Source organism: Lygodium microphyllum, chromosome 2 (genome assembly GCF_053477565.2).
Source record: "Lygodium microphyllum isolate KBCC chromosome 2, Lygodium_microphyllum_v1.1.10, whole genome shotgun sequence".
Classification (NCBI taxonomy): domain Eukaryota; kingdom Viridiplantae; phylum Streptophyta; class Polypodiopsida; order Schizaeales; family Lygodiaceae; genus Lygodium; species Lygodium microphyllum.
The window spans coordinates 160,017,267-160,040,097 of record NC_141136.1 but is presented as its reverse complement, the minus strand read 5'-3'; the positions used below and the strand labels follow the sequence as shown (position 1 = coordinate 160,040,097).

At 40.9% G+C, this 22,831-nt stretch overlaps 1 protein-coding gene across 1 annotated transcript in view; it reads right to left on the bottom strand.

Moving 5' to 3' along the window:
- LOC148040542 (Putative thiol-disulfide oxidoreductase DCC) overlaps positions 1–19,167 on the bottom strand; it is a 55,623-nt gene extending 36,456 nt beyond the window's left edge. Inside the window, exons 1-2 of the mRNA XM_087700659.1 lie at positions 19,149–19,167; positions 18,904–18,995 (exon numbers count right to left, since the gene is read on the bottom strand). Of these exons, the coding sequence (XP_087556785.1) occupies positions 18,904–18,964 (61 nt within the window). The 5' untranslated portion in view covers positions 18,965–18,995; positions 19,149–19,167. The remainder of the gene's footprint in view (positions 1–18,903; positions 18,996–19,148) is intronic.
- Between the last annotated feature and the right edge of the window lie 3,664 nt (positions 19,168–22,831).

The window sequence follows — 22,831 nt, the reverse complement described above, 5'->3', positions numbered from 1 at the left end:
TGGGCAAGGGCAATTTTTAATTAGGGGAACTTACTAATTTCAAAATTTGTAGCCAAAGAGAGAGTGGAGGAAAAAAGGAGGCCAAAGGGGGAAGGGAGGGCAGGGGGAAGGAGAGAGAGAGAGAGAGAGAGAGAGTGTGTGTGTGTGTGTGTGGTTCCTCTAGGATCCATCTTGCACATGAGATGCAACACAAGCAATACTCACGACATTGAACATAAAGGGAATGGACATTAGACTCACCTCCTAGCTGTAAAGTAAAATGGGCTCATCCCCCAAGATAGAAGCTAGTAGCATTCCACATCACAAATCACATCCCAAGAGCTAGCTTTCCATACCACCAACCCACACCATCCCACTATACAAATGTGTTTACCTGAGAGTGGTGATAATACAATGATGTGCATTGTGCACAAATGGGTCTTAAGTCCTAAAGTAGGACTTAGCTACCCGAACCCTTGTTGAGAAACCCTTCACCCACAGTTGGCGTTTTTGCATTTCTGTGTTTTGCGTTTAGGGTTTGCAGCCCCAAAAAGGGGCACCATCCTAAACTGTCTGTGTCTATTTATAGGCCACTCTCTCATTCATTCCTCACGGCTGATTCATTCAGTCCGTCACCTCTTCTCTCTAGCCTCTCCACTACCCTCACACCCCTTTAGGAGGACATAGCGGTCCGTGGCTCATGGCTGTCTTCATAATCTTCCTTGTGCTACGGCACCCTTGTTCCCTTGTATCACATTCACTCCATGATTCAGATCTTCATCATTCCATTCATCAGAAGCTCCTTGGCCAATCCAGCTCAATCCGCCACCAGCAGCTCCATTTCGTTTGTCTATAGCAAGTCCGCCGCTGCCATCAGCCACGCTAGGTCTGCCACCAACACCGCTAGGACAGCCTCCAGCACTACCCGCCCCAAGCAGTGCCTTTGCTACGCCCGCTCCTACCCCGCCAAGCAAAGCTGCCACCTAACCTGCAGCACAACACTACAAGTGTCGCCAGTCAGCCTGTGCCGCCCTTAGTTTGCCCCAATTGCCGGCTGTCTCCAACAACACCGCCCACCTGGCCTCAGGTCTGCTCGTCTGCGCCTCCACTTGCTCTGGCTGGGCGCCGCTTGCACAACCAACTCTGCCCTTGTCCTATGAGCCAGCTCCCAGTCGCCGCCACCACCACCAGCATCGCCTCAAAACTGTCCCTTGCCAACGCATTTTCTAGTTCCTCCAACTGTATCAAAGCTCCACTAGGTTTGAGGCAGCTAGCATTAGAGGTAAAGGTGGCATGTACTTATTTTTTAATTCAAAAATTTGAATTACAACAAAGGGCTTTTGCCCAAGGAGTGTATCTGTAGAGATTACTTGGAAAGCGGGTAAGAAAATTTGGGGCTTTTGGATATTGAGCAAACATTGGCACATGTAGTAAGGTTCAGTCTGAAATAGATTGATTTTGTGCATTTTAGGACAAGAAATTTTGGGGCTTTTGCATCTCCAATGCTACTGAGCATTTATTGCACCTTGGACAGCATGCATTACAAATAGTTTTGACAAAGTGTACTTCAATTTGCTAATTACAGCAAAGTACTTGCTGTAATTTCTGGAAATTCTGAGATTTCTAGGTTGGTCTAGCTTGAGACATTGCTCTTTTGCTCACTGATCAGCATTATTTATTATGGCAAATCAGTGAGGTGTTATATTTACTTACGTATCCAAGGAGGATAGGTTGGATGGTAACAACTATTCCCTCTGGTCCTTCATGATGAAGAATGTGCTGAATCCGAAAAATCTTTGGGATTATGTCAATGGTGAAGAAGTTAGGCCTGGAGTTGTGGCTCCTACTACTCTCCTCCAAGAGAACATGGACAACGGGCAACTCAACATGTTCAGCCTGCTCCAGCTCAACCACTTCCCCAAAGATCAACAACACAAAAGGCATGGGATACACGGGATGCACAGGCTTTGCCACTGATTGCATTGGCAGTTCAGCGGTCTATAATCCCTCACATTCGGTCTGTAGCTTCTTCACAAGAAGTGTGGCTGACCTTAGAGCAGATGTTTGTTGGAAAGAATGAGACGCACATCTCTTTCTTGAAGAAAGAGCTTGAGACAGTGAAGATGGATGAGGGTGATTCATCTAAATAAAATTCAGGACACTTGCGTGAGTAGCTTATGAATGTAGATGAGTATTACTCAGACGCGTAGATAATATCTACTATCTTTAATTCATTGCCACCCTCGTACTTGGCCTTTCATATGGCCTTGACCCTCACCATCAGAATTGCCCAAAGCCACTTACTTTCCTTCAGCTGGTCAGTTTGCTCTTAAAGAAAGAGCAAACACGAAAGAACAATGGTGTGGACATTATAGCCTATAAGCAGTCTTTTATGACAAGGTAGAAGAGCAAGGAAAGCCAAGCAAAGAATGCTCCGCAGAGCTCTGAGACTTCAAGCACTTCACAAGGCAATAAGAAACAGGGAGCCCACAAGCCAAGAAGGGCATAGCTAAGGAGTTAAAGAACGAATCAAGGATGTCTGTTTCTAATGCACCTTCTATTGCTACTAAGTCCACATCCTTTGTTGCAAACAGGGACTATTGTTTTTACACATAAAGTTATGACTCTTCTTGGGCTGATAAGATGAACATTTAATCATATTTTGCAATACTTAAATAATACAAATCACCTTTAAAAGTATATAAGTGTCAAATTAATTTGAAATCATTGAGCCAATATATCTTGGTAACAATTGATATACAAAAGGCCTCTTACATCCCTCCCTTTTGAAATCCATCTTGTCCTCAAGCTGATCCTACCACTTCTTTAAAAGCTGTAAGTGTTTCTAGATAGTCTTTAAAATACTCTTCTAACATCCATTTAGACTTGAAATGAGAGTAATTTTTACATATGGATCCTCTGTTACAAGTTACACTAGTAGAGGCCTTTCATAAGGCTTCAAAAGATAGATATGAAAATAATTGTGAATTCTCCAATGCTCTGAAAGTTGTAACATGTAACAAACATCATTAATCTTTTCAATGACTTGAAATGGCCCATAATTTCTGGCTATGAGCTTAGTGGCTTGGGATGAAGACTTGTTAGAGCTTCTTAGACGAGCTTTATCAAATTTCAACCACACTCAACCTCCTCCTTGTAAAATCAATTGCCTTTGATTCTTATCTACTACCTTTTTTTATTTTTCGTAAGTTCTTTGGATAGCTTATCTAACTTGGGCCAAAGCTGTATCCATATCACGCACAAACTCATCGATATGAAATATCTTCTTGTTGGTTTTAAGAATAGGTAATAAGAATGGTTTTCTATATATGATCTCAAATGGTGCTTTACCTGTAGAAGTATGAACTGTATTAAAAAGATGAGTGATTCATGGATCTCTATCACCCACAATGAATTGTGGTAACCCATGATACTTAAAGATTTGCTAAATAAATATTCTAGCCATATGTTGAGACTTAACAGTCTTCTTGACTCGAATGAAATGAGCTTATTTGCTAAACCTATCAATAATAGTCCATATGCCATCATTATCGTTTACTGATTTTGGTAAGTCCAAAATAAAATCCATAGTAATGCTTTCCCAAGGTTGGCTCGAAATTGGTAATGGTTGCAAAAGCCCAGCAAATTTTTAGCAATCAAACTTAATATTTTAACACATAAGACATTATTTTTAATTTATTTAATATCTCGTCTCACAGACTTGGCTAAAAGAAATACATTTCAAGTGCCTTGGTTGTGGCCAAAATATCACAATATACGGAGCCACATGATATTCTTCCATTACTTTAGGTCTAAAATCTTTAGTAACACATAACTTATTCTCCATCAAAAGAAATCCATCTTTGATACATAAGAGTTTACCCTTTTACAAAGTTGTAAACTCTCCCGAATGATTTTAAAATATTTATCAAAAGCATACATATCCCTTATACTAGTGAAATCTGTATAATAAATCATAGACATTGCATAAACCTAAGGTCCTTTTCATCAACTGCTTATTTTACTTCCCAAGAATATGCTCTATTTGAAAGTTAAATTGAGTTAAATAATTAACCCATCGAATATGCTTTTTATAAATCTTTGGTTGGCTAAGAAAATGTCTCAAACTGACATGGTCCGTCTTGATGAAAAATTCTCCACCTAAAAGATAGTATCTCTAATCTTTTAAAGCTTGAATGATGACCATTAACTCATTTTCATAGATAGTAGCATTCTTTTCTACATTTTGCAACATTCTGCTTGCATAAGCAACTACATGCCTTTCATAGTTTAAAACTACATCTAATGCAGTCTCCTGAAGCATCACATTCCACGAAGAAATATTTCGATAAATTAGGTATAATCAAAGCATGTCCTTTGCTCATATAGAGCTTTAGAGCTTCAAAAGCTTCATTCTCTATTTTGGTCTATCAAAATGCCACTACTTTCTTGGTTAAATCATACAATGATCCAACAACCACTGCAAACCATATAATGAATCTCTTGTAATAAGAGTGTAATCCCAAGAAACTTTGAATTTTATGAACACTAGTCAATTCTGGGCATTCTACAATAGCCTTGACTTTATCATTCATATAAAGTTTATGTTTATGGAGTTCTTGAAACACTATTTTCGAGTGTTGCTTATGCTCTTCTTTATCTTTTGAATGAACCAAAATACTATCAAAGAAAATACCTATAAACTTCCAATATGCTCTAAAGATTATTTCCATCATTTTATTAAAGATTGCATAAGTATTGGCAAGACCAAATGATAACACAAGAAACTCATACAAACCAAAAGTTGTCTTAAATGTTGTTTTATGAATATCTTAAGAAGTAATCCTTATCTAATGGTAGCCGCTCTTCAAGTCAATCCGGCTGAATATTTTAGACCCATCCAATCTATCCAAGATATCATCAATTCTTGGTATGGAAAACCTATTCTAAATTGTAATTTTGTTGAGGGCCCTGTAGTCCACACACATGTGCCAAGATCCATCTTTTTTCTACACTAAGAGGACTCCAAAGCAAAAAAGTAAGGAACTAGGTGTTATTAAACCCTTCTCCAAGAGCTTTTTCACTTGCTTCATAATCTCCTCTTGTTGTGTTGGACACACACGATAGGGTTGTTAAGAAATGTGCAATCACATCCACCATAGCCTCTTTGTATTGGACAAACAAGGCAAAGAAACAGACTGCAAATAAAGCCCTAGACTAGGTCATGTATGCACAATTTATTAAAACCACGGTTGTTGAATACCATGGTCCCTTTCCACCTAACTCCACCTACCAATACCACCTACTGTAAGCCTATAAAAGGCACTCATCCCCACACACATTCTATCAATCATTATCAATCAGTTGTACTTGCATTATGCTTGGATAATATTAGTTGTTCTTCCTTGTCAATGCTTCTGCCTCATTATGATTGTCTATTTGCTAATCAGTGATCCTCCATAGCATGCATTCTCAATATTTTAACATGGTATCAGAGCGGGTTTTAAGTCAATGAGTTATCAAGCCACTAATTGAGTCATTCTAGTTTGAATTTCTGGCTCCCTCTACTTTTCCATGAATCTCTCACCTACCTCCATAGCTAGCCACCTTCAGTGGAGGACTTGAATCTCTCAAACCGGACCATTTCAGCTCGTACTTTCTTCTAGAGAACTCTTCCTTTGCTCTGGGAGCTCCTCCCTATCACTTTAAAGCCCAACATTGCTGCCTCTCTGCTCCAGCATTGCACCTGCAACAGTACACTGTCCAGATTGCGCCTTCTATTGTTCGTACATCAAATTCCGTTTGTACACGTCGCAATGCTAACGAGCATCATAGGGCTTTGATAGCCTACTTCCTAAGCTTCATTTCTATCAAAAAAGTTTTGGAAATGATTAAGTATTCAGCTCACAGGAGGTGAAAAACCAGGCTGCCCCCTGAAACCCTAATGCAAACTCCATAGCTATCAAGCTTCAAGCTCCTGTTTTACTTCCTTCTCTCACTCCTGTGGCTCAAATCAAGTCACTGACTCTCTAATCTGCTCCAGCACTCAGTCTTCAGCAAGCATTCAAGCTATTTACCAGCAAGGAGAGGAGATCTTAACAAGATTCTCAAGCATTTCAAGAAACAGTGTCCGTTGACACTCATCTAGTGCTTTTAGCACTAATGTCAATTAACACAATCAGCTTGGCCTCTAATCAAAACTGGTTTTTTTGCAACTCCAGCATCAAATCAAGGAGGGGAAGACTCGAACTTGCATCAAATCTTGAAGATTCCAACTTCAAGGGCATCATAGTCACTAAATTGCCTAATATCTCTTGATACTAATCACCTAGTGATTCTTAGCACTTGCGCTTAACTGAAACTGAAATTGTTTGGAGTTGATTTGCTGCTGATCTTGCAATCTCAAAATGGGCAAGGATTCACCAACATCCCAATTCAATGGTGTTGGATTCCATACATGGCAAACTAGGATCAAATTGATCCTAATGAAGAAAGGCCTGTGGTCAATCACAAGTGGTCAAGAGAAGAAACCAAGGGAAGCTGCACTTTCAGTTGTATGGAATAAAAATGATGATAAGGCTCAAGCTATTATCAAGCTCAAACTTGATGACAGCTACATTCATCATGTTGATGATTGTGAAACCTCTTACGCGACATGGGATCGATTAGAAACCTTATTTGGAGCTCATTCCAAATCCTCAAAATATAGTTTACTAATTGAATTTTTTAGGCTCGACATGCGAAGTAATACGTCACTTGCAACTCATTTGAATTATATGGAAAGCTTATTGACACAACTTGCAGGAATCAACTTGAAGATGGATGAAGACATTTGCATTGGAGTGCTTCTCAAAAGTCTTCCACGTGAATTTGATAATGTGTCTACCACATTAATCAACATGCCAAAGCTGAAACTTGTGGACATCAAAGCCTCTCTCCTAGAAGAGGAAAAGAAGATCAAGAACAAAGGAGAAACAAGCATCCCAAGAGGAGACCAACAACTCCTCTATGTGAAAGGGAAGAAGAGCGTAGTTTGTGACTTTTGTAAGAAATCTGGGCATATTGAGAAATTTTGCTATGCTAAGAAAAAGTCTCAAAGAGCATATCTTGCTACAGTCAAAGAAGATAAAGACAACATTGAAGAATAATAATAATAATAACTCCAAGAACAAAAGGATAAGGCTCATCAGTCCCTCTTTTGTAGTTCATTTTCTGATGATAGACTTTTTTAAAGTTTAATATGTGGACTTGCCTTATGTTCCCACCATAAACTCCTAAACTTCTCATGTAGCCTTTACACACTACAGCCTCTACACACTTAGTCAGGCCTTGTAACAGACTCTAGCTTTGTATGGTTGTTTTTGTTTCTTCCATGTCTACACTTAGCAAGGTTCTACTCACGATAGCCTCTGAATACTCGGTGTCTTTTACGGTTGTGATTGAGGAGGGGTGTTGAGAAATGTGCAATCACATCCACCATAGCCTCTTTGTATGGGACAAACAAGGCAAAGAAACAGACTGTAAATAAGCCTTAGACTAGGTCATGTATGCACGGTTTATTAAAACCACGGTTGTTGAATACCATGGTCCCTTTCCACCTATCTCCACCTACGAATACCACCTACTATAAGCCTATAAAAGGTACTCATCCCTACACTCATTCTATCAGTCATTATCAATCAGTTGTACTTGCATTATGCTTGGATAATATTAGTTGTTCTTTCTTGTCAATGCTTCTGCCTCATTATGATTGTCTATTTGCTAATCAGTGACCCTCCATAGCATGCATTCTCAGTATCATAACAAGGGTGGCCTCTTTGGAGGTGAGCTTCCAAGAGTGAGATCAATGTGATAATCTTCTGGCCTCTCTGGTGGTAACTCATCACGTAAAGTGTCTGTAAATCAATCTTCATATTCCTTAAAGAAACTCATTTAGTCCTTGTTCATATCTGAAATGGACTATTCAATTCTAGACTCTTTGTTAGAATCTTTGACAAAAATCAAGTACGCGGAACTAGGCTTTTTCATTGCTTTACAAATTTGTATATGGGATAAGATGGAAACAAAGTTTCCTTCCACTCCTCCATCAAAAGATACCTTTTTATCCTTGAAAGGGAATCTAAACTTATTTTTATTCTAATCAATGGCTAGATCTATTCTTCTATGCCAAGGTATTCCTAAAACAACATCACAATGACCAAGATCTCCCATGACAAAACTCTCATAATCCATATAATCTCCCATCTCAATTCGTAGTTTTCCAAGAATGAAAGTAACTTTAGACTTCATTCCTTGAAAAGTAGCACCTCGCATTTCTGGTGTTCCAAATCTCAACTTTGGTAGATGTATAGCTTCAACAATCTGAGGATGGATATAATGATATGTAGCCCATATATCAAAATGAATGAGAATAGATTCATTATCAATCTTACCCCAAGCCATAAAGAGCTTCCCTTTCTCTAACAGAGTTTCATCCTATTGCAAGGATTCCTTAGGTACATCATTTGCTTGAAATATCTTTTGGGGTTTGCTTTTCTTTTTTGCCTTGTTTGGACATTGACCAGTCATATGTCCTTTTTCTCCACAAGAGAAACATCGTCTTTTTCTTGTATATTCTACTAACTACTGATATATTAACTTCTTTTTGGATGGCAAAGGTGGTCTACCTCCATCCTTATGCTTTGGTTCTTGTTTATCTGACTTCTTTTGGTCAAACATCTTGGTCTTCTTGTCAGAGTGCAGCGGTGCGGAAGCGTAGGACTGAGAGAGAGAGAACGCAGAGAGAGAAGGGAGAGAAAGAGACAGTGTACACTGAAGATCTGCTGTATAAAGAATGCTGAATACAAAGATATACACGGGCGCAGTGCGCTGGACTGCGCGTCTCCACCTCGACGATGCGACTTGCTGTCCACCTCGAAGTCTGCTGCAGTCTGCACTGTCTGCTGTCTGAAATCTGCGAACAGAGACAGAGATCTGCACGGCACCGGTCTGTAATCTGCGACAGAGAATGAATGCCAGACTGCTGAAAACGTCAGCAATAAATAGGCGAAAATCTGCCTAGGATGGGGCGCCAGAATAGGGCGCAGCCTGATAAAAATCAGCTGCAGGCAGTCGGACTGCCACGTGGCAGTCCGACTGCACAGTCCGACTGTGCAGCTGGACTGTGCAGCTGCTGCCTGCTGCTGCCTGCCTGAAAACAGGCTATGATCTCTGACACCCCCTCTCAGAGCCTGGACAGGGCAGAAGCCTGAGGGATCTGGAATGTTGCCGAAGTAGAGCCTGAGGAAGCGCCTTCGTAAACAAATCCGCAAGATTATCCTCCGTCTTGCAATACTCCACAGTGATGGTCTCATCCAAAAGCTTTTCTCGGATGAAGTGGTACTGGATCTCAATGTGCTTCGTCCGGGCATGAAAAACAGGATTCCTCGCCAAGGCAATGCAACTCTCATTGTCACATCGCAGCAATGTAGGACGAGTCTGGGGGCACCCAAGCTCCTCCAACAATCTCCGAAGCCACACAACCTCGCATGTGGTGGAAGACGCGGCCCGATACTCCGCCTCAGTAGACGAAAGGGCTACCGTGGGCTGCTTCTTGCTACTCCAAGAAATAACACCTGCACCCAAGGTAAAGCAGTAACCTGTTGTAGACCGCCTGTGGTCCACGTCACCGGCCCAATCCGAGTCGCTCCAACCTGCAAGTACAAGATCTGACCCATCTGTCCCTGCGGGGTAATGAATCCCCAAATCAGACGTCCCCCTCAGATACCGAAGTATCCTCTGAGCAGCCTGCCAATGCACCGTCTTAGGTTCACTCATGAACCCTGCCAAGAGCCCAACAGCAAAACATAGATCAACCCTCGTGTTGAGAAGCCAAATCAGAGACCCTATCAACTGTCGATAGCGGGAAGCATCCGCCAAAGGAGAAGCTGAGTGGGAAGTGGCCTTCCAGTTCGGATCCATAGGAGTAGAGAGGGCCCGACAATCTTCCATCTCAAAAGACACCAAGAGCTCCTGTACATATCTCTGTTGGGAGAGAAAGATCCCCCTCTGAGACTGAAAAATCTCATGTCCTAAAAAGAAATGGAGTAGCCCCAAATCCGTCATCTCGAACGTCCGATGTAAAGCTGACTTTGTCTCCTGGACCTGCTGTGCATCATCACCTGTGACAATCAAATCATCAACATATAATACAAACAGCACACAACCATCCTCGGAAGTGTGAACATACAGCTGCGGATCGGCCTTGGACCGCTGATATCCCAACTGAGTCTGGAGGAACGAATCAATCTTCTCGTTCCAAGCTCGCGGGGCCTGCTTGAGACCATACAGGGCCTTCTTCAACCTGTAGACTTTCCCATCTGAAGAACCAAAGCCAGGAGGCTGCTCAACGTAGATCTCCTCCTTCAAATCACCATTCAGGAAGGCCGACTTCACATCCAGCTGATAAACAGGCCAACTCCTATGGCCAGCCAAAGCAAGAACAGCTCTAATGGTTGCCATACGAGCTGTAGGGGCAAAGGTGTCATGACAGTCAATCCCTGGGCGCTGGGCAAAACCCTTAGCAACAAGGCGAGCCTTGTGCTTATCCAAAGTACCATCACTGAGATATTTGGTCTTAAAGACCCACTTGACTCCAATCACCTTCTTCTTCGGGGGGCGTGGCACAAGTGACCAAGTGCCATTCCTCTCAATAGCCTCCAACTCAGCTTCCATAGCTTTCTTCCATGGGGCGGACTGTAAAGCCTCCTTCACGGAGGTGGGCTCTCGATCCTGCATAACTCGGGACATCAAACAATAATTGGAGCACACAAGCTCCGAAGAATGCGCCTGGTGCCTCCGTGACCGCCGCGGACCATCCTGCGGTCCCCACTCCTCAGGAACCCCCTCGATCCCTGAATCACGGAGTGTGTCACGGGCCCAGCGAGGAGGAGGCCGAACCTCCCCTCGTCGTTCTCCATCAGTAGAAGACTCTGGAATGTCCACCGGTGGTAACTCCTCAGAAGGATCCGGTGGAACTGTAGACTCTGTGTCAGAAACAGAATCATAATCATACGGCACAGGCTCCAGTGGAACTGTAGAAGGAGCCAAACTCTCCCCTGGATCTCCAAGAACGGGATGCTCCTCACCCGTTGAAGAAGCCGGAACCTCCACAAACCGCACATCACGGCTAGTATATACATCCCGCTTGACGGGATCATAGAGTCGGTAGCCTTGGGACTGGGAGCTGTAGCCAACAAATACCTGTTTGCGGGAAGCCGCTTCGTATTTGTCACGGTGAGCTTTGGGAATGTGAACATAGGCATCACACCCAAAGACCCGAAAGTAAGAAACATCTGGCTTCGTACCAAAATACGCCTCAAATGGAGTCATCCCTTCCACGGCCGAAGTAGGAGATCGGTTAAGGATGTGGACTGCAGTAGCCACAGCCTCGGCCCACAGAACCTGGGGGGTCTGTCGGTGCTCCATCATGGTGCGCGCCATCTCGATCACACTGCGGTTCTTCCGTTCGAGAATACCATTTTCTTGTGGAGTATTCGTATTGGCAAAATCCTGGTGAATTCCTCTATCTGCACAAAACCGAGCAAATTCATTAGAGACAAATTCACCTCCCTTGTCGGATCGCAAGGTCTTCAACTTCCGGCCTGATCGGTTCTCCTCAAAGAGAAGCCAATCCTTGAAGTGTGAGAAAGCTTCTGATTTTAGTGCCAAAAAGTAGGCCCATGTCATCCTGCTATAGTCATCCACGATCAGCATAAAGTACGAGCTCCCACGCAGGGACTCATTCCTCATAGGGCCACATAGATCCGTAGATACTAACTCCATCGGTGAAGTAGACCGCCGCGAAGCGGTGTGGGGAATGGCATCTCTATGCTGCTTCCCCCGTATGCAGGAGACACATGGCTGCTGGCTCACCACTATATCCGGCAACCCTCGAACAAGCTGTCCCCGTGACGCCTTCCGAAGATAGTCATAGTTCAGGTGACCAAACCTAGCATGCCATAATTCAGACTCTGACTGTGAGGTAAGAAGAAGAGTAGAGAGGGCAGTGGAAGACTTCAGTTTGTAAATGCCGTTCTCCTCATATCCAGATGATAGAACCTTCCTCGATTCACGATCAAGGACTCGCACTGTAGAACTGTCAAACTCCACCAGAAGACCAAGGGAACAAATCTTATGGACTGAAAGGAGATGGTACCCCAATCCTGGTACATGCAAAACCTCTGAAGTATGGGTGCCACCTCGTCCATCCGAAATAAGCTGCATCTTACCCCGACCTGCAATAGAAACAGAAGAGCTGTCTCCAATGAGAACCTGCCCACGCGAAGGTCGCAGCTGGGCAACACCATCTGATGAAGGAGTCATGTGCCGTGAGGCACCACTATCAATAATCCACTCTCGAGATTGGGAAGCCGCCATCGCAGCATCAGAAGCATTCGGTGAAGCGTCCTCAATGACAACTAAATGTAGAAATGCAGCTGATGAGGGTGCAGCCACCGCTCCAGAATCCTTGGTGTCCTTCTTCTTGGTGTCCTTCGAGTCTTTGTCAGGGCAATCCTTCTTCCAATGGCCAGTCTTTCCACAAATATGGCATGTGGAGTCTTTGTCCTTGTCCTTCTTGGACTTGTTATCCCCCTTCTTCTTCTTTTGGTCCTTCCCCTTCTTCTGAGAGGCTTGACCTGTCAACGCCTCCGTCTTGGAAGCATTCTGTCCCTTTAACTGTTCCTCTTGGTCCAAGACCATAGGAACCAACTCCTCCCACCGAAGAGTAGACTCTCGCCCTGAAGCAATAAGGGCAGAGTAAAATGTACCGAATCGTGGCGGCAACTGGGACAAGAGTGTAATCGCCATGTCTTCGGAGGAGATCGGCTTCCCCGCATTCTGAACCTGCATCTGTAGCTGCCTTAGCTTATTAATGTGTTCCCTTAGTGAAGAAGACTTATTGACGGACAAGGTCCGCATCTGTACCTCCAAAGAAACCCTCTTCATTAGGGTCATCCGATTGTACATTTGATCAAGCTCCAGCCATATCTCACGAGCCACCGTCAAGTGCTCAATGTGAGCGATCACGGCTGTAGTGCATGATAGAAAGAGAAAGGATCGAATCCTGGCATTCAGTTTGTCCCAATGAGACTGGGCCCTGGCCAACTCCGCACGAGCATCGGAAGAGAGTTTGGACTCATCTCTTACCGAGGGCCGGTCAATATCTTCCTGTACCAACTCCGCCAAAGCATAGGACTCCAGAATGGCCAACATCATAACGCGCCAGATGCGGTAGTTGTCGCCGTCGAGCTTCTGATCTGTAGGAAGAGCCGGTAGGACAGGCACCTTCCGGTCCATAATCGCCTGGAACTCCAAGTCCATCTCTGTAGACATCTTCACCTGCAATGCCTTCTCAAACGCAAAAGCAGCCCCCTCTGACTGAGTAGACTCAGCCTGCTAAGGCTCTTCAGCGTCCCGAAGCTCCTTCACCCGCCGGAGGCGATGAAAAAGCAAAACCTGCACTTTTAGGTTGAAAACTCAAACTTTCTCCGCGACAAACAGCAGTAAACAGCAGCAAATCCACCACCTGTACTCCTTTCCTGTGCGCCCACACTCGTTTCAGCCCTTGTTCCAAGGCGCAGCCCTCCTGTCTGCCCTTAAACGCAAAAAAAAAACGCAAATTTGTGTCGCGATGGAAACTCCTCTTCAGGTTGATTCTGCGCTCAGTCAGCCCTCAAACACGGCTCTGATACCATGTCAGAGTGCAGCGGTGCGGAAGCGTAGGACTGAGAGAGAGAGAACGCAGAGAGAGAAGGGAGAGAAAGAGACAGTGTACACTGAAGATCTGCTGTATAAAGAATGCTGAATACAAAGATATACACGGGCGCAGTGCGCTGGACTGCGCGTCTCCACCTCGACGATGCGACTTGCTGTCCACCTCGAAGTCTGCTGCAGTCTGCACTGTCTGCTGTCTGAAATCTGCGAACAGAGACAGAGATCTGCACGGCACCGGTCTGTAATCTGCGACAGAGAATGAATGCCAGACTGCTGAAAACGTCAGCAATAAATAGGCGAAAATCTGCCTAGGATGGGGCGCCAGAATAGGGCGCAGCCTGATAAAAATCAGCTGCAGGCAGTCGGACTGCCACATGGCGCAGTCCGACTGCACAGTCCGACTGTGCAGCTGGACTGTGCAGCTGCTGCCTGCTGCTGCCTGCCTGAAAACAGGCTATGATCTCTGACACTTCTTCCTTTGTGGTTCTTCTTTTAAGGCTTTACCATGCATCCATGCTATATGTAGTCCTTCAACTTTTGAGGTAACATCTTAGGCTCCTTCCAAAGTATCAAGCTTTGTCATCTTGACAGCTCACCATACCGTTGGATGTAATCCATGGATAAACTTTCTTATCTCCATATTGGAAGAAACTTCATTAAGAGATGTAAATTTATGAGAAACACTTACAAACCTGTTGTTTATGACTTTGCTTTAGCTCATTCCATTCTTGTTGCACATCAGCTTCAAAGGATGAAGGCAAAAACTTCTTGTTGAACATCTCCTTAAATTCTTTTCAAGACTTGGATTCCTTTCTCTCTTAAACAACTTTGAGCCACCAATTTAAAGCAACATCCTTCAAATGCATTTTAGCCATCCTAAGTATTGATTTTTCTGTATAATCTTCACCACCAAAAGGAGCATCAAATTGTCTAATAAAAGACACAACTTCCCGAGAATCTCCCCTACCATAGAAAACGTCAAACTTGAGGCTCTTCTCTTCCAGCTTGAAATCTTTTTTAGCATTATTTTCCTTTACTAAAAGCATCTTTAAAGATTCTGCTACCATGAAAATAGCCGGTTCTTTGACTTTCTCCTTCCCCTTCTCTATGGAAAGATTCTTGGGACAAGAAGAGACAACTTGTGTATAATGAGACTTTAAAGTCCCCACTTGGGTGGATCCTCGAATGATAGGTGATATGTTACCTTTCATAGACTTAATTGCATCAATAACATCGATACCTTTCATGCTGAGATAGGCCTTCATAGTCGTAATATCATCTGTCTCAAGAGCCTTCTTGGTAAGGAAATCTTCAAAGGCCTTCACTTCAGCCCGTGCTTTAGTCTCTCTCCATCAAAAGCTTGAATTTCTAGATCAGCTTCCAACCCCTTGTATCTTTGTATCTTCTCAAATCAAAGAAGCATACAGATACAGAGTGTCGGAAACCTTCTAATTGTTCATCAAAATTCTCCTTTTTACCTCTTGACATGGTGAAAAAGTTGGTCCCAAAGATCTTGTTACCTAGAAAAGTTATTACAAAGAAAAAGTCCTTGCTTCAATACCAATGTAAACATAGGGAAAGATGTGGGAATGACAATATTTTGAACTTAACCAACTTGATCAATTATCACCATGAAAATTAGAATAGAGAAAAAGAGAAAAGAATCGACACCATGTTGAGAGGGAATCCAACTCCTCTCTCTTTATAGAATTTATTAAAATAAAACCAAGGGCACCAAGAGTCTAAACCATATACAAAAGGGCTGATTTACTGCAATTCTGAAAATTAGGGTTTTGAAACCCTAATTTCTACAAACTCAAGCAACAAGCTAATTTTCTTCTTTAGTACTTGGATTAGATCAACCTAAGTAGAAAGTGCTTCTTCGATAAGAGATAGATAGGAAAATACAAAGAATGTGATTGAAATTTCAACATGAAAGCTTATTCCAAATGAAGAGAGAGATCTCCAATACATAGGTGTAGGGCTTAAGTGCTCAAAAGTGAAAAGTAAAGGTTTCAAATGACAAGTGTTTGTTGAAAATGACAAGGGTAGAGACCTCTATGCTTGTCTCTTCAAAATGGCACGTGTCCTCCTCTAAATGCCACATGTCACTTTCGAAATAAAAAAGCTTTTAAAGTTTTTTCTCTAAAAATCTCTCAAATGGTTAAGAATTTGAGATAGCTACAAAAAACAAATTTGTTCCTTGTAAAATTCCAGAGCCTTTAACGCAAACAGAATTTCCATTTGAGCAACTTTCAAAAATAGTAACCTCCTAAATTTTAGTAGTCACCAAATTTAACTATTGAAGAACTTCATTATATAAGTTCACCGATTCATGGCTCGTTTCTTTGATCATGAGAATTTGATTTCACTTTCTAAAACCACTCATTATATAGACTTCTAATCAATGTGACTATCCGAGTGTAAAAATCTTAGTCATGTGAGCTTTTTGGTTAATCTAACTGCCCCACTAAACTTTTAATTTCTCTTGGGTATCTCATTAATGATATCCAAATATAATTATAGGGCATTCTAACCATTGGTTATCCTCAAATAGAAAAATGAATATTTAATCATATTTTAAAACACATAAATAATACAAATCACTTTTCAAAGTATATAAGTATCAAATTAATTTGAAATCATTGAGCCAATATATCTTGGTAACAATTGATATACAAAAGGTATGTTACGTGAAATGATAGAAAATCTTTATCAAGGAATTTATCACAAAAAGTAAAGATATGTTGGGCTTAAGAATTAGGCGATGAGTTGATAGATTAAGCTAGTGATAAATACTAGAGAAAAACCCTTGCTTAACTCCTCAACTAAAATAGGTTAGGAATTACACGAGTCTAAATTGGTAAAAATAGGAGAGAAAAATAAATATAAAAAACTCTTAAGATAAGGAAATATAAAAAGAGACCATTGCATCTTAATGCTAGAGGAATGCAATTAAGTACATGCATGGAAACACCATCGTTGAGATAGATTCATACATTGGTATACAAATGGATAAATGAATCGAGTTATACAATGGTTATGCATACACAAGACTATTGTTGCGAAAATAGAATCTTGCAATGTTGTGTAAGCATAGGTGTAATGTTACCTATAATAATAACAAGATGTGCATGGAAATTCCATTGATCAGGATTATACAATAATCAATTTCGTGGGTATATAAATGTACTATTGTAAAGATAGGAAAATGTCCTAGCATTAGTACGAAATATTATGAAGAATATTATATTTAAAAATGGTTGGATACGGTTTGCCTGGCTAGAATTATTGATGAAACCACTTTAGTCTAGTTCGGATGAGTTGTGAAATTCTATGGTTGAAATGTTTAAAGCCTAGTCCCTAGTTATGGTGGCTAGTTGCAAATTCTTGTTGAAAAATATCTTTTTACTTGGATGTGGCTATTTTTGAATGTGTTTGAAAATATATATATCAAAAGTTAAGCAAATATGATATAACGATGTAGCGTAGATTCGCTGCAAGAGACAACACTATGATTTATGTGATAATGTAGTACAGATTCACCACATGAGACAATACTATGCACATTTGCCACAAGAGTCAGCACTATGGTTTATGTGATGATATAGTGCAAATTCATTGCATGAGGCAACACTACAAATTGTATAAATTCGCTGCATGAGAAAACGCCATGCCCAATATATACTCACTCTAAGGTCTTACCATCACGGCATATACCCAGCCAATTTGAAAACTAAAGAAGCTCATATTCTATATTTAACAATGTGGTAGAACTTAATTAGATAATTAAGTGCTTTGGGTATGTGCATGGAAAGCGGGTGGACAATCATCACATTGACGTTGCCTAATGGACGGGTGGATTTGATTAGTCAGATGCTTTCCGAAAGATTAAAGCCGAACGTTGACTATCTAGGGTTCATGTCTTAGAACCTCACTATGCATCGTTTTACTTCATGTTGGCAACTTATGGGGCTTGGGTAACCTTCAAAGATGGACATGGTCGACATATACTATCATCAATAGTGAGCCTCTTTTTAGCATCAAGAGTACCCACCTTTGTTCTGCTATCCATACGAAAGTACCTAGTGTGTGTACAAGGGCATTTTTGCTCATCTTACCAAATATCAATCCAAATGTAGATAATGTAACCCTCAATCATAATCCATGAATGTTAGGAGCTCTTCGGCAAGTGCTCTAACCTAACAAGTGAATAAGTGAAAGACAAATTTTCAACTTCCTTGATCACTCTTGATATTTAAGGTAATCCAACACAAGAATCATGACAATTGGAGGAATGTCATGCTCTTCTTTCCCTTCGTTCTTTCTGATTGTGATTTAACTTATAACTTGAGTTCAAAACTAACCACATAACCTTCACAATATGGCCTTCTACATCTTTTGGGATAGTTTGAATTTCTAGTAATGCCTTTTTCTGGATTCATTAAATCTTTTGTAAGACTTCGTGCATATCACTCTTGTGAGGGAGAACACAAACCATTTGGCACATGTCCTGCAGCTATTAGATACCAATCAGTTCTACACCAAACAACAGAAGTCTCCAGTTCTCCATGATGTGTAGCTGCTATCTTGGATGCATTCTTTTGAAGGTGCAACTTCTTCCATAGGTTTAGATAGAAGTTGAGAATTTCATGGGACTGATCATGCTCTACACTATCTTCATAGCTCATTTACACTTACACCAAATGGACTCAAGGGAGTCCCCTTTGTTGTCTGATCTCGCTGAACAACTTGTTGCCCTGCAGGTTTCAAAATTATCTACAGGCCAGATGCAATATTATGCCTTTCTGGCCTCAACAAACCGTTGCAGTTAGATGCTAAGCTTGTAGTGCACGCTCTCAAGAAAACAGTGGGTACATTTTCTGTTCATTAGCTACAGGCAGTTTATCATGATGTCCAGTATCTTCTAACTATGACATCAAACATATGCCCGATTCTAGATTAATGGTAGTCTTTCAAATGCTTAGATCTCCACTGCAAAGAGCACCGTTTAACAAGCATTTATGTCGATTTCTGGAATGTAAGAAGCACTGTTTTCCAAGCATTTAACATACCCCCTGAAACTCGAATCCTCTTTACGGGTTTTGCAAAGTGTAAGGTTTTAGGTATCAATATGATAAAACTGACCTGCAGGGAAAAAGCACACACCTGAAGAGAGCAGAGACGATCGGGAGCGTACAGGACTCCGCGACACAAAACAAGATAGCATTCTCTCTCTTTCTTCTTCCTGGTGGGAGAGACTGAGAAAGAAGTAGACAGACAGACCTCATAAGTTATGAGGTGGCGGAAATTGGAATGTCAAAAAGCATGCAGCATAGGAAGAAGAAAGCCAATTCGGTCAAAATACTCAACATGTACGAACTAGGTTAGGGGCAGCTCGATCGGTAAGACACCTTGCTAAGACACCACAGCCAAGAGACTAGAGTCCTTCAAATCGGTAAAGCTCTGCCTAAGAAAAACACCGTCGAGAGTCTCACAAAAATGGGATTGCCAGGCTTTCACACTAGTTGAGCAAGTCTAATTTTGGTGAAATTTATATATGTTATGTGTCTCCTAGCGATTGATGAATCTAAAAATTGCAATTGTTATGGGAATTACTATGAAATTAAGATGATTTTATATTTATGTATTTGTGAATTTCCATTATCTATTTATTGTATGATCGTAACTTATTACACATAAGTGTTGCGTATAATATTGATTGCATTGTCTTGGTAAATAGATGGCTAGGAACTATTATTTTTGTGTTATGGCAAAAAGATTCTTAGGTAGAATCAGGTGACTTAATATTTTTAAAAGTTATCGATTATAAACAATCGTTAGGTGAATCTATATAGTAAGCATAATGTATAAAAGCATGTATTTGCATGATGTTGAAATATATATCCATGATATTGTGTATTATTAAAATTATTGTTTTATTCATGATTTATAAGCTTAAGTTTCTTTAGTAGTGATTTTAACTATATCATTTATCTTTGCTATTATTGATTTATTTGATTTAATCTCTTTAATATAAATAATACTAGATTATTAGATTTAAGATATGTTTTCATCCAAATAAGCTTTTGTTATGGGATATTTTTCTATTTTTTAATATGGTCCATTTTTAGAAAGCTTACCTAGCTTTCTTTTTAAAAGTAATAAGAATGCACACAAAATAGGAGAATAGGATACACACTTAGTTTTGTTGTTTCTCCCTCATCCAAAGTCGAAATTAGCTTTCAAAGTTGTTATGGGGGTTTCGGTACGAATGCGATGGTGAAATCAAAATGTCATGATTCAGCACACAAAACTATCTACAACTAGCTATAGAAAACCTCTTAACACATAAAACTTAACATTTTGATTGGCATTTCTACCAAGATCTAAAAGGTAAATTGTTACAAATAGAAACTACAGTCATACAAGCTATGGTCATTTTTTTCATGCTTCAATCTCAAATTTCATTATTTAAATACATTGATTGGTTTATAATATGTGCTCCACACTTAGATTATTTAGCCACTTCCCGCTAATGTTCTGCTAGTGCTTCATACCAATATTTAAAGCAACATGTGTTAATTACAATTAAGGCACTTCATATCCTGGTATATGTTTCGTGTGGCAAGAGGGCTCATGGGTGGTTGAGGTATAATAATGAGACCAATCAGGAGAGGCCCTAAAGCTTCTATGTTATGCATAAGTATCAATTGTCCCAACCATAAGAGGTTGAGAAGTATCGATTGTCCCAATTGTTGGAGGTTGAGAAGTACTGGTTGCTTGCTTAGTAACAATGCTAGATCAAAGAACAACAATTGCCAAATCATGTGGATGGTCTCAACTATTATGTCAATGTATAGGGTCTCAACTACCGCATCAAAGTGTAAGGACATGCGGCCCTCCACATGGTAGTGAGCATCCCCCTAACCACAACCAAGCGCTTAGTGCTTATTGCACTCCATGGAGGCTACCTTTGCATTAGTGTGCACATTGTGTACCTGACATAATCCCCTACATCCATATAATTTGACATTCAAGGGTATAGCAATAGATGTAGTGCTTTGCAACAGAGGTGGAGTAAGAAGTAAGAGCACAAGCAAAAGCAAGAAGACATGAGAGCTATGGAGGTTCAAGCATGAGAGAGCAAGACAATGTGTGAAAACTCAAACAATCACAATGTGTGACCTGTCTTTCCTTATACTATTGTCATAGAAAGAATAAAGAAGAAAGTGACAATGATGGATGGCCACCATCTACAATGTATAGGTGTGTGGACTGTAAATACAAGTAAATGACCTCCCACGTAAAGGGGAATGTACATGAGTATGGAAGAAATAAGAGAAAAGTAACAAAGTACAATTTTTACATAAAAGTACAACAAGATAAGAAATAGACATCATCTCATCCTACCCCCATTATCTTCCTAAGGAAGGCATAATGTAGATCTACAGGATTCTCATTAGTCAACAAGCTCTATTTGCTTGTTCTTAATCACCTCTCTGATGAAGTGATAACTAACATTAATGTGATTAGTCTTCATATTAAAGACCAAATTATGTGCCAATTGAATGACACTCATAAAGTCTAAATGCAATGTAGGAGTCATAGTCATACCAAGGTCTACCACCAAACTGCCTAACCATGGAGCCTCATTGTTTGCAAGCATCAATGGCTGCAATGTACTCGACCTTAATAGTAGATAAATCCATGCATTTCTACACTCTAGATATCCAAGAAACAACAACTCTAGCAAAGGAGAAGGCATAGCTAGAGATGGACTTCCTACTATCTAGATATCCTACATAATCATAGTATATGTAGCCCATAGACTCTAGTATCTTGGCCACCATAAAAAATGCACATGTTTGCAATGTCCTTAAGGTATCTCATGATGCCCTTCACAATGTCCCAATGTCACTTGCTTCTAGGTGTCGCCATATAATGAACCATAACTCCCATTGTAAATGCTATGTCAGGTCAAGTGGCTATCATGGCATATGTCAAATTGCCCACTATGAATGCATATGGGATCTTGGCCATCTCATCCTTCTCATTATCTAACTAGGGACAACTTTCCTAACTAACCTTCACAAGAGAAGGTAATGGGTAGCCAATAGACTTTCCACTCTACACATAGAATTGCTTAAGAATGTTTTGAATGTACTCCATATGCGACAATCAGAGGCATCCCTTAGAGCCATTGCATGTAATGCGCATACCAAGTATGTGAGAGGTATACCCCATGACCTTCATCTTAGAGCTCTTCTTGAGCTGAGTCTTCAAAGCATCAAGCTCATCATGAGCTCTCCTATAAATATCAATATGCCATCAATATATAGAACCAAATTTGTAATTCTACCATCATGAGCCTTCTTCAAGTAAAGACACAGATTCATATCACTATGTGAATGGATAAAGGCATCAAATCATTCCTCGGGTACCTCCTTAAGTCCATAAAGACCCTTCCTCAACTTGCACACTAGGTGTTCTCTACTCTTTTCCTCAAAGCTTAGACTGATGTATGTAGATATCCTCATGTAGGTCCCCATATAAAAAAGTCATCTTAATATTCATTTGGTACAAGTCCAAATCCATCTATGCAACCAAGGCCAAAACCAAGCGAAAGATTGTTATCTTGACTACCATAAGGCAGAACATCTCATCTAAGTTAACTCCCTTTTTATGTTTAAAATCCTTAGAAACCAAATATGCCTTGTATGCATGCATAGGGCAATCAAGGAAGCTCTTCAACTTACATACCCACTTGCATGGCAATGCATGTTTACTCTCAGGCAAGGAAACCAAATCCCATATATGATTTTTCTATAGTAAGTCACACTTAGATTGCATGGCCCCATCCCAAGAGTGACTATCACCTATGAACATGAGGGGCTCACTAGAATCTATTACCATGACATAATGCATAGAGGGCTCAACACGAGCAAGAGGATGTGAGGTTCTAATAGAATGTCTCAAAGCCAATTGTGGGGCTTGTACTATCTATCCTCTCTATCTAGTATCATGACCATGTATAACAAGTGGATCCTAGGTTGGCACATCATCAACTGCCATAGGCTATCTAACTAGGGATGGC